The following is a 12,294-nucleotide window of genomic DNA, read 5'->3' as shown; positions in this document are numbered from 1 at the left end:
GACTGAAATATCATCCTGTTTTGCCTGGTGTTGAGCTCAATAACTATTTAATATTCAATAAAGAAAAATAATTTTAAAAGTAATTATTATGATAATTTGAGATCAGAAAAGTCAGGACAATTAAAGCAGCTTGTCTTGATTGTGTTCATTTCTCCAGGCCATGTCTGCTGTGCTGTGCTGTGGTCCTGTCTTCGATAATGTTGGCCTTTCTCAAGATGGATACCTCTATAAGTGGCTGGATAATATACTGGCCTGCCAGGATCAGCGGGTCTGTAGCCAATGCTTTACCACCGTGGAGCATTTAAACAAAGAGCAGACTTACCTGATGGCTTGCTTTCTAAAAGGCCAGCTCTGCTTATTGCCAACTTCTTACAGGAATCTTGGCAAGAAGCAAATGATTATTTTGCTTGTCTGATGTTGTTTCTATGAAGCTTACACAATGAACAAAACCTTTTGCATGTTTATTTTCTCCACACATTTCTTCATAAATAGTGTTACGTAGGTTGAGCAAAAGGTCAGCAAGAGATCTTGCTAACAGTAAATAATCATTTTGTGTTGCAAAACTGATATAATCGCTCACAAAATGCTTAAATAAGCATTTTCATCTAAACAAAGAAAAGCAGATAATTCTGTAAATCATGTAAGTCAGTCTTCTGTCTGCCTTGTGCTCAGGTCCATCAGCTTGGCTGTGAAGTTGTCATCTTGCTTTTGGAGCTAAATGCCGATCAGGTCAACCTGTTCAACTGGGCGGTGGATCGGTGCTTCACTGGTTCCCACCAGCTCGCCTCTGGTTGCTTTAAAGCCATTGCTACCGTCTTTTCCAGCAGGTATAAATAATCTTAAGCTCTCGACTGTTTAGATCGACTTTTTCGATTCTACGGAATCAAAATAATTGAAAACAAAAAATATTTTCTTTACAATGAACTTTTTTTTGTCTCTTCCCTTTTTCTTTACCAGTAAAAACTACCCATGTGACATTGTTACACTGCTGAATCTTGTGCTATTTAAAGCATCTAGCACCAACAGAGAACTCTATGAGATTTCAATGCAGCTAATGCAGGTAAGAAAAAACAAAAATTACTTGTTAAATTTCCACTTTTCACAGAAAAAATGTATGACTGTTCATTTTGTGACAATAGTCAATATTTTGAATCATTTTGAGGTTGTTTCTACAACTGTATTATTTTTGTGGAACAAGTCAAACTACAAATAATTGCTAGTAATCTAAAACATTTGCCTAAAAATAAGGTAAAGTATGTATGACACCCTTCTTGATTTTTTTTTATTTCAAACAGATTCTTGAAGACAAGTTATTTATGTACTCTAAGAAGACGGCAGAGCTGAAGCCAAGCAACATTCTGTATGGCACCCATGGTCCATTGCCTCCTCTTTACAGTGTCTCACTCCCACAACTCTCTACTCAGCTAGCCAGGATGTACCCAGAACTCACGCTCCCCTTGTTTTCAGGTAAGTGGTGTTGATGACGATGACGGACATGATATATAAATGCCTTTTAAGACACTCAAGCTAACTCTATGATCACAAAATAAAACAATGAAACAAAAAATAAATAAATCAAGAGGGCAATCAGAAGATAGACCTGAGAGTGCTGAACGGTGTGTTGGTGACTTTGTACCAGTTAGGAGAACCCCTGTTTTATTTAACAGTTTTTAAGTAAACAACATTTAACCTCGTTCAAACAGACATATTAACAAGCAGGCAGGATTGAGGTTAGATGAAATATAGTTTGGTTTCATTATTTCAATGAAAACACATTAAATTATTACAACTTATTGCCAAGAAGATTGATGAAAAAAAAATGGGCCTAGTATACGCCTTTGAGGAACACCAGTAGTGATTGGAAATGATTTATGTTGCCAAAGTAATAAAATTTAAGCTAGTTGTAATAACAGTGGAAGGTAATCTTCACTATAAGACGTTATAGGAGATAATGTCCTCTGCAGTAGTAAAGTCAAAAACATGAGAATGATTAACGACTCTGCTATGAGGATATTGATGGAGATCTGACATGCGGCTGCATCTCTGCTATAATGGCAATTGAAGCCAGACTGAAACTGTTCGGAGAAATGCTGGACATGTCTCTGAATACTTGGTGCTGGACAAGTTTGTGTGAATCGGAGAGAATTGTGAGGGGGGAAAAAAGTCTTCTTTACTGTTTAAATGGACAACTTCACAGATGAACATTATGGTGAAATCAAGAATATTTCATCTTCATTTGTCCAAGTGCAAATACTGCAGTTTCTAATGATGTTATGCTGATGTTTTTGTTGGCGTCCTTTTCTTGCAGAGGTCAGCCAGAGGTTCCCCACCACTCATTCCAATGGCAGGCAGATCATGCTAACCTACCTCCTTCCCTGGCTTGGTAACATTGAACTAGTGGACAGCGGCTTGCTGCTCCCAGTCTTTGCACCGTCAAACCCCAGCTGCGAGTCTTCCTGTCAGCTGACCAGCACAGATTCATCACACTCATTAAAAGGCACAGGCTGGGGATCGTTACAAGCCACGTCTATGGTTCTCAATAACCTCATGTTCATGACAGCCAAGGTAAAATGTTGTTGAGATGTATAATATCATATATAACTGAAATGAATACAGCTTTGTGTTTTTTTTTAAATCTCTGTTCTTAGTATGGAGATGATTTACCTGGACCAGAGATGGAAAATGCCTGGAATGCTTTAGTCAGCAACGAGAAATGGAGCAACAATCTGAGAACCACTCTGCAGTTCATTATCAGCCTGTGTGGTGTCTGCAGTGACACCACCCTTCTCCCATATGTAAGACATTCAGGCCGTCGAGAAAATGTCAGAAAAATGTCTTCCTGTAACTTCACAGTTTCTCTGAGGAATCGTTCCTTCTTTATTTATCCAGATCAAAAAGGTGGTCATCTATCTTTGCCGAAACAACACAATGCAAACCATGGAGGAGTTGTTGTTTGAGCTGCAGCAAACAGATCCCGTCAACCCTGTGGTGCAACACTGTGACAGCCCTCCTTTCTATCGTTTCACTGCCACAAGCAAAGCTTCTGCGGTGGCTTCAGGTCATTTTCTGTATTCTCCCAGTTTGTTTTAAACTCCTCTACATGTTAAGTTTTAATGTGAATCGGTGCTTTACAAACAGACTAAGCTGAACTGCCATAACCTGGATAGGGATGAATTTTAATTTTAGAATGTTTTTCCAGAGCAATTTTTAAAGGTTTATATGACATGCATGAGATCTATAAGGATTACATATAATGTAAAAAAAAAATATATATATATGTATTCTATCAATATCACTTCATTGAATTTACACTAACTGAAATTGGTTGAACTTTCTGATGGGAAAATTCCAGGACAAGTTTAATTGCTTTAGTGGAGCTACTTTGTGGGCAGTCGTTGAAAACTGCTTGCTTTGGACAGATTCCCAGTGTTAAAAGCGTGGTAGCTGTAATTCCTTTAGCATGTTATAAAACATGTCCACTTATGGTTCTTTCTTCAGGAACCACATCAAGCAGCAACACTGTCGTAGCTTGCCAAGATAACTTTCCCGACACAGATGACATCAAGACCATGAAGGAGAACGAGGAGAGGTAAAGTGTCCACTGACGACTTAAATCGTGTAATCAGAGATAACTACGACATTGGAGGACTTTTGTTGATATCTTCATAGAAATATATGTTTTTTTTCTGGTCTCAGGCTTGGTCATATAATGAGAGCACACAGCCGACTGGAGTCACGTTACAGCAACAGTTCAGGAGGATCTTATGATGAAGAGAAAAGTATGTGTTACACTGTGTTAAAAACTTGAATGAATTATGTCTTTGTTATTTTTTTGGTTTGGTGAGAAACACACAATCTGGCACAAAGAGCAAGAACAAAGACAGCATGGAGCCACTGAGGATGGATGAGCAATGTGTAGAAGGCCTGGGGCTTCTGTGACTCCCTGCAATGAAATTCAACTAGCCAAGCCCAGGTTCTCTGGTTTCTGACCCAAAACAATCTAGTGTGATTAAACTTGGTCTAATATAAATAACAAAAAGAAATGACAAGAGAAATACAGTGGATCCTTACAAGACGTTGTGACATTGATATGATTAAGATGTATTGTTACCCACACAAACGTTTGTTGAATTATATTAAACATGAATGAATGCTAAATCAATGTCCTCTGACCACTTAGATGAACCTCTGCCGCCCTATGTGGATTGGCTGACGTTTGTTATTGAAACAAACAAACCCCACCCGCTCCCCATGCCACTTAACGGAGGATGCTGGGCTCCCCTGGTGGACTTTTTACCAGAAACCATCACTCCCAGAGGACCACTGCACAGGTTACAAGACTATAATCTATTTAATGTTTAGACAGTTTGCTGAGGTTTCTTTTGAAGCTGTAGAACTGTACAATTGGTCACAGATGTGAAATAGGTTATGTAACACGTTTCCTTATATTTTGCGATTACTTTAGGTGTAATATTGCAGTGATCTTCATGACAGAGCTGGTGGTGGACCACGGTGTGAGAGAGGACTGGACGTTGCACCTTCCTTTAATCCTACATGCTCTGTTTTTGGGTAAAGACTCTATACTGTATTACTTTTACGTGTCTATCTGGGATCATTTGTTTTTTCTTGTAGAAACACTAGAGTGTCATGCAAAGATATCGACATTCTTCACCTTTTTCCTATTTTGTCGCATCACAATGACAAACATAACATATTTCATTTCACTGTACATGTTTTTTTTAATTAACTACATAAGAAAATCTGAAAAGTGTGCCATGGTTTTGTATTCAATAGTTTCATCTCCAAGTCTGTTTGGGTTTGTCTGAAACCTTATTTCTCTCAGTTTTTGCAAAATAGCTCAAGCTCAGTCAGATTGGATTGAGGGGGTCATTAGTCATTCAAAGGAGATGTGCGCTGTTAGTTTTCTTTCACTCCCAGCATCTTGTGTGAAGGCAAAAAAGTTATCTCGTTGTCCACAATATCTTCATTCATATGTTTGCTGTGTCACTTCATGGCTTATACCAAACTGCCAGCATATCCTTTTATATTTTATCCATTTACCCATGGATTCTGCAGCTTGTCTAAAGTTATCATAGGCCTCTTGGCTTCTCTGATAAAGACTTCCCTTGCCTGCACAGTCGGTTTGGATGGATTACAATGTCTTATAAGGTTTCAAGTCATGACTTGATCTTTCAGAGGATTGACTGAGCAGTGCTCTGTAAATAGTTTATTAATTTAAACTTTGTTTTGATCTTCTCCATAACCGCATCCCCAAACTGCCTGGGGCGTACGTTATATTTGTTCACTAATGTATGACACCAAGCATTTGAGGCCTGCATAACTTTGTGTTGGTCTGCCACATAAAGTCTTATTAAAAGACTTTGTTGTTTATGTCTGAAATGTGGTGATATGTGCGGAAGGTCACCTGTTTTGAATCCTTCTGTAAGTCAGCTCATCTGATCTTTGTGTTTGCTCTACAGGCATGGATCACTATCGCCCCGAGGTTTTTGAGCACAGCAAACGTCTGCTCCTTCACCTGTTCATCGCCTTGTTCTGTAACAACAACTTTCAGACCGTTGCATCAGTTTTACTGCAGACGCGGGAAGTCAATGTCCTCAAGACCCTCACTTGCACATCCAGCCTTCAGATGGACTATTCCCCTGCAGGTAGTCATGTTTGTCAGCTTTCAGAGCTGTTCGCACTCTCCTGAAAGGCTGAATTAGCACACCTCTTGATAAAGCAGGCTTGCGTTTGTCATGTGGCTTTTCTGTCTGGCTATTATAAACTTGAAAGTCAGAAGGGGATGGCTTGCATTCCTCGAAGACAATAGATAAGTTTCTTATCTTGGGGAGAAACTATTTGGACACAGTGCCAAAAGCAAAACTGAGCGCCGACATCAAAGGTCTTGATTAAAGCATTCCATTCTGCTATTTTTATCCTCCAGTCAAAATTGGGGCCATCTGCTCAAACCTCAATTGGTTCAACTGCTAATCATTTTTCTTGAAAATTGTCTAGACGTTGCGTAGTGACAGGTTGTATATTGTAAAGGAGCTTTGTTTAATTTATTCTCCAGATTTTTTGCAAAATAACGCGTTTGTTTTAAATAGTGCAGTTAGGTGATCTGAGGTAGACGCTGCTCAAATTGGGCAAACTATTAAATACTTGATCCTTTGCTATGTGTTTAGGTGGCTGTGACTTCCTGCGGGAGTGCCAGGCATCTCCGGTGCCAGACTCTGGACTGAGCTCTTCCTCCACATCGTCCAGTTTGAGTCTGGGGGGCAGCAGCAGCAACCTGCCGGAGATCACACAGGAGATGGAGGAGTTTGTGAGCTCCTGCAAAATGAATGAGAAGAGCAATAAGCTCATTGAGTTTCTGATAACAAGGTAACCATATTGATGTATTATTGTTTTGTCGTAATCTAGTCACTAAATGCGTATTACAGCAAAAGTGTGGTAAAATAATGCCTAGAATGACTTTGACGTCTTGCAGGATGTTCCTGGATGTAGGTCTCCACCTAGTGGTAGTTCTTTTGTATTGCAATTTGTTTTGCATTTGTAAATGAATGTAACATTTCAGGTCTGAAAATTATAAGGTACAGAGGAAATAACAATTAAACATTCACAAGAAACAGCGCTTTAAAAAAAACACTTTATGCTTAAATGTTAAAGTCTTATAACTTTGTGTTGACTTCAGGTAAAAAAAAAATTGTACATGCACAATGTTTTACTACCCACTTGCCTTGACACAATCTTTTTCTTATTGTGAAGAATAAATTTAATGTTTTTTGAAGGGTAACAACATCGAAAACAGTTGATCCTTGAAATCTGTAGAACTGTATCCTGGCAAATATTCAAGACTGTGCTTTACATGTCCAATTTATGTGATTTACAAATCCCTTATCTGAAGAAATCAGACCACTTTTTGATTTTATAAAAACATTGAGTCCATTACAAAACATTGAGTCCATTACAAAGACAAAGCCATTTAAAGTTGAATTCTTTTTATTTTTAATTTTACCTAGGAAAGAATTTGAATTCTTTTGGCTGGTGTGGCAACAATTTTGTATGATAACGTTTTAGAAGAATAACCTTACAGCAGAACTTCCTTTAAAAAGAGGTTATAAATGTGTGACGTTTATTGTAACAAAAAAAAAAAATCTTGTTTTTTTAAGACCATATGGACCTTTGTGGTGTCATGAAGACATTTCCCCAAAGAACCAAGTCTCTAAAAGCACAGCACAACTGACAAACTTTCTGCGGCATGTGGTATCTGTTTTTAAGGAGTCCAAGTCAGGTAACGGGAGTGTTCATATTGAGTTTTAATCATTTCCCATGCAGTTACAGGAGTTGATTTACTCTTCATGCTCTCTCTCCTGATCAGATTACTTCTTGGAGCAGCAGCTCAGCGAAGTGGCGCTGCAGACGGCTCTGTGCAGCTCGTCTCGTCACTACGCCGGTCGCTCCTTTCAGGTGTTTAGAGCTCTTCGTCAGCCCATTTCTGCCCACGCCGTGTCTGACCTGCTGTCGAGGCTCGTGGAAGTCATCGGTGAGCACGGCGAAGAAGTCCAAGTAAGTATGTGAATCAACAGTATGTGGTAAGATGTTAAACTTAAACTTTAAAATACACTAAAAAAAGATTCTGGAAAAGGTCTCCAGAACTGATTCGTATATGCTCCTCTCAGGGCTATGTCATGGAGGTATTACTAACTCTGGAATCTGTGGTGGATAACTTGGCGGAGTGTCTGAAAAACAATGATCTCATGGCTTTCTTTACGAGGTTTGTGCTTCCTCTGTGCAGATTTGTTTCCAACTGGTGTTCTGTTAAGTGTCCACTCAGTTTATTGCACTGCTTGTTGAATTACAGAGCATCCTCCCCAGATTTCCTTACCAGTTTTAAACAGCTGTCAAACAGAAAGAGCACAGGGCAGCTCGGCCTGAGGAGAGAAGAACGGAGCAGGCATCAGAGGAGCTCCTCTGTCCCCAAAAAATTCGGAGAAGCTGACAGGTGTTTGGATCCTCCTCGCAGTGCCACACTGGACCGCATCCAAGCCTGCGAACAACAGGGTCTGTTAGCCAGGATGCGGAGTCCGTCTTCATCGAAAGACAACACCACCGACCTGATGAGCATAAACCACCCCAGCAACCTGCTGGCCACCGTCTTCTGGGTGGCAGTGTCACTGATGGAGTCGGACTTTGAGTTTGAGTATCAGATGTCGCTAAGGCTGCTGAATAAGCTGCTGACCAACATGTCCCTGGACAAGCAGGAGAACCGGGAGAAGCTGGAGAAGCTCCAGAGCCAGCTGAAGTGGAGCAGTTTCACTGGACTCCAGCAGCTGCTGTTAAAGGGCTTCACGTCCACGTCCACCACGGACCTCACGCAACAACTCTTCTGTCAACTCACGCCTGTGTCCAGAGTGCCTGTAGTGGATACGTCACAAGCCATAGGTGAAGAAAGAACTCAGTAGATAATTTTAAGATTTCTGAAAGTACTTGCAAGTCATATTTATGTTTTGTTTTTTTAGCAAGTCTGAAATGACGTTTTTTTGCTCTCTTTGTCAGGTTTTCCTTTGAACGTTCTCTGCTTGCTTCCACATCTCGTGCAGAACTTTGATGCACCATCACCTTTTTGTCAAGATGTTGCTGAGAAGATAGCTCAGGTTTGGGCTTGTTGGTGTTTTTCCTCACATTTACAGAAGAAGTTTACATTCATTCTTCATCAGCATGGATGTTATTTTTATTTTCAGCATTTAATTGTGCATTTTTACCTTTTTTTTTTAGCAACAAATAATTATACAACAAACAACTTCAGTGAATTGTAAAGCCAATAATGTACCATCTTGAATGTCCTGTCGATCTTCTATAAACCACAGGATCAAACTATGCATATGGACTCAAATATAAAAATACACCTTCACTAATATTTAGTTTAATTTCTTAAGCATGTTGCACATTAGACAGATGCTTTTCGGCTCCTTACTTATCAAGAATTATTGAAGCTTATTTGAATCAGACTGCGTTTGAACTCAGTCTCAGTCTTAAAATTTTAAATTAAGTTAACGTTCGGGCCACTCCAAAACTTTAATGACAGCCTGCTTTATCCGTTCCAAAACTACTTAGATGTGTGTTTGGGACGATCGCCTTTTAGGAACTCCCAGTTTCAATGATCTGAGCTTCACTAATTAAAAGTGAAGCTGAAAATTTAAGTTGTACTCCTCTGTCATTATGTCATCAATTCAATACAGTACACATCAAAACTGGGTCTGAAGGAAACATAACAGGCTAAAATAAAATGGAGCCTTGGGAATGGCTATGATCTCCATCCTATTGGAAATGTGTTAACAATGCTTAAAAACTGAGTAAATGCCAGAAATGAACTTTTTAAAGTGAGCATTACCGTCTGCAATGAGAAGAGTCATCACATATACATTTGTTTTTCTGTTTATTTTTGATGGCTACAAGAAGAAAGGGGTTTGCCTGCAACGTTCTAAGGGACATTCATTTCAGATTGTATGTCCGGATATATATTTGAGCTTGTATGCTTATTTTTGCCTGTGTGAAATCCACATTGAAATAATATCTGTGCACCTATAATCATGTCTTTTTGTTGTATTATCACTGTCCCTGTTGAATGAATAGCTCAAATTCATGATTAAAAGCCCAAAATACATAAACAATGCATGTATTACAAACCTCTGACCAGCGTTATACACTAATTCTACAGTATATTTCCATATCCTGTGCTGTTTTCTGCAGGTCTGCCTCGAGGAGAAGAATGCCAAGCTGTCCAACCTCGCTCACGTCATGACTTTGTATAAAACACACACCTACACACGAGACTGCTTCTCGTGGGTCAACGTGGTGTGTCGGTATCTCCATGAAACCTTCTCAGACATCACCCTGAACCTGGTCACCTACATGGCAGAGGTGTGTGCAGCTGACTTTTTCTTCCCCGTCAGCTACTGTCATGTAGTTTCACCGCAACACGAGCTGAATTTTGTCTAACTGTTGTTGCAGCTGTTGGAGAAGGGTCTCCCCTCTATGCAGCAGACACTTTTACAAATCATCTACAGCCTCCTGAGTCACATGGACCTGAGTGGGATTCAAGCTAAACCCTTCAACATAGAGGTCCTCAAGACAATTGAAACGTTTGTGCAGGTAAACAGCAGAAACGCAAAGCCTCTTTACATTTTTATGGCATGTGTGTGTGTGTGAAAAAAAAAACAAAAAAAAAAAACATGCATAATTTTCCTTCCATTTCACAATTAAGATCTACTGTGTTCTGGTCCATCTCATATAATTCCAACAAAACACAAAATGTGAACATGCTTGAGGAGAGAAAAATACTTTTGCAAGGAGCTGTACATAGTGGAAAGATTGAGAGGATCTGTATTCCATGTTCCTTCTGTAAGTGCTCATAAAAATAGGAGGAAAAAAGCTGCCTGTGTGTCAGCGCAGTAAATTTGTAGACACACCCTGACTATAAACAGACTGTCTCTGGCCAGGCCTCTGTTTATTCTCATACTGCATTTTATTCCCTCCAGCACCTCTGGTATAAAAATAGAACCACATAAAAAACACAAAATAAGACCTTTGATGATATTTTTAAGTATGCTTTGCATAGGGATCATTGCATGCATGTGTGTGTTTTCTGTAGACGCCCCATTGGAGGGAAGCGCTGAACATCTTGAAGCTGGTAGTTTCCCGATCAGCCAGTTTGGTACAGCCTTCACTCCCACAAAGTGACTTCTCCTATGAAGACGTCAGTCGCATGTGGGACCGCTCTTCCAAAGCCTTACCTGGGAAAACTCTGGATTTTCACTTTGATATCTCTGAGGTGAAGCACACTTTCTTTTCTTTCCTTTTTTATCGTATTTTAAAGCTCTCTCTGATCCCTTAAAAGGTTTACATGCTTCTGTTTTTAGCCTTGTAGCCTCCAAAACCTGTTTTCCTGAGTTTCCTTTTTTGTTTAGGTTGGTCGCTTTTGGAAAAGAAAATATTTCTTCCCCTTCTTATTGGTTATACTTAATATTGTCAAATTCCCTTGCGAGTCATGAAAATTGTAAATACAGTTAGCCAAGTGTTGTTAGTGATGTGTGTGTGGGAACAGAACAGAGAGCTATTTATGTTAGTTTATGAATGGCAGGAAATGATGTCACATCTTTGCTGCTGCTTTTTTTTCCCTCTCTGTTTTGTGATACACTGAGTTGTACTGACGCTCCACACTCTAGGCATATTAGTCCTGTAATCGAGAATTCTCAGAATACCTGTGTTTTTACACAAAGAAAATTAATTAAAAACAACCAAATATTGTCATTTACATTACTTTATCTGGAATCCCTTAGAGACAAGGTAAAGTGGGTGTTTCCATGGAGCCCAAGTCATGGACTTTTAAAGTCTAGGAGGTCTTTTTCTCCTTTATGCTTTTCCAGACTGAATATCAATTGTTTCTGCACCTTTTTGTTTGCTTTTAGACACCAGTGATCGGTCGGCGTTACGACGATCTGAAGCGTTCCCCAGGTCACGATGTGAGGAGCATGGCCACAGCAGTGACCCGCAGCACTTCCTCCACCTCCTCCGGGTCCAACGCCAACAACGTCCTGGTTCCGGTCAGCTGGAAGAGGCCTCAGTCTTCGCAGGTAAGAAAGTCAGCCTATTTCACAGGAAGATTGCTCTAAACATGTGGTGACGCGTTTTAGATCAATTCATGGACCTATTTAGTACATATCTACAGTGTGGAAAAAATCATCTAAATTTGAATGTTAATAGCATTCTTCTTCTGCAGAAAAGAACACGAGAAAAGCTGGTGCATGTGTTGTCACTTTGTGGACAAGAAGTGGGGCTCACTAAAAATCCTTCGGTAATTTTCAGTGATAAAGTTTTCATCACTTTTGAATAGACTTTTTTCTAATGCATGTAAAAATGACAAAGCCATTTCTTCGTAGGTTATCTTCTCTAGTTGTGGAGAACTGGACCTGATAGAGCACCAGCCCAGCCTGGTGTCCTCTGATGAGGGAACCCGCGAGCTCGAGAACATGGACGACACCACCTCCGAACAGCAGTTCAGAGTCTTCAAAGACTTTGACTTCCTGGATGTTGAGCTTGAAGACGGAGAGGTGAGTCGCAGTCATCTTGGCTTTGTTTAAAAACTTTTAGAACAGGCATAAAGATGCCAATGACAACCCCACTCCCTGACGTATGTAATGAGGATTCTGTTTTTGTCTTATTTATGCTATCTAGGAGCTGCAGGTAAGTTTTCTCTTGTTGCAGTTTTGCTTGTTGTGCCATAAATAATAA

General features: G+C 39.8%; 1 protein-coding gene across 14 annotated transcripts in view; it reads left to right on the top strand.

Moving 5' to 3' along the window:
* Window positions 1-12,294, top strand: part of frya (furry homolog a (Drosophila)) — a 51,359-nt gene that overhangs the window by 32,131 nt on the left and 6,934 nt on the right. For 10 of the 14 annotated variants that reach the window (XM_016673363.1, XM_007555940.2, XM_016673362.1 and 7 more), the window contains exons 28-52: window positions 158-268; window positions 673-827; window positions 958-1,060; window positions 1,296-1,467; window positions 2,309-2,565; window positions 2,649-2,795; window positions 2,890-3,058; window positions 3,499-3,589; window positions 3,697-3,779; window positions 4,181-4,331; window positions 4,466-4,569; window positions 5,481-5,666; window positions 6,186-6,384; window positions 7,173-7,294; window positions 7,382-7,569; window positions 7,683-7,777; window positions 7,865-8,445; window positions 8,560-8,657; window positions 9,754-9,924; window positions 10,015-10,155; window positions 10,655-10,834; window positions 11,472-11,636; window positions 11,783-11,857; window positions 11,943-12,113; window positions 12,238-12,246. In XM_016673363.1, coding sequence (XP_016528849.1) covers window positions 158-268; window positions 673-827; window positions 958-1,060; window positions 1,296-1,467; window positions 2,309-2,565; window positions 2,649-2,795; window positions 2,890-3,058; window positions 3,499-3,589; window positions 3,697-3,779; window positions 4,181-4,331; window positions 4,466-4,569; window positions 5,481-5,666; window positions 6,186-6,384; window positions 7,173-7,294; window positions 7,382-7,569; window positions 7,683-7,777; window positions 7,865-8,445; window positions 8,560-8,657; window positions 9,754-9,924; window positions 10,015-10,155; window positions 10,655-10,834; window positions 11,472-11,636; window positions 11,783-11,857; window positions 11,943-12,113; window positions 12,238-12,246 — 3,924 coding nt within the window. Of the gene's footprint in view, window positions 1-157; window positions 269-672; window positions 828-957; window positions 1,061-1,295; window positions 1,468-2,308; window positions 2,566-2,648; window positions 2,796-2,889; window positions 3,059-3,498; window positions 3,590-3,696; window positions 3,780-4,180; window positions 4,332-4,465; window positions 4,570-5,480; window positions 5,667-6,185; window positions 6,385-7,172; window positions 7,295-7,381; window positions 7,570-7,682; window positions 7,778-7,864; window positions 8,446-8,559; window positions 8,658-9,753; window positions 9,925-10,014; window positions 10,156-10,654; window positions 10,835-11,471; window positions 11,637-11,782; window positions 11,858-11,942; window positions 12,115-12,237; window positions 12,247-12,294 lie in introns of all 14 variants that reach the window. The other 4 variants (XM_016673361.1, XM_007555941.2, XM_016673367.1 and 1 more) reach the window with 2 other exon arrangements.

The sequence above is a fragment of the Poecilia formosa genome, unplaced genomic scaffold, assembly GCF_000485575.1.
Source record: "Poecilia formosa unplaced genomic scaffold, Poecilia_formosa-5.1.2 Scaffold74, whole genome shotgun sequence".
NCBI classification, from domain to species: domain Eukaryota; kingdom Metazoa; phylum Chordata; class Actinopteri; order Cyprinodontiformes; family Poeciliidae; genus Poecilia; species Poecilia formosa.
The sequence above is the reverse complement of the archived record's forward strand: the minus strand, read 5'-3'. Positions and strand labels throughout refer to the sequence as shown.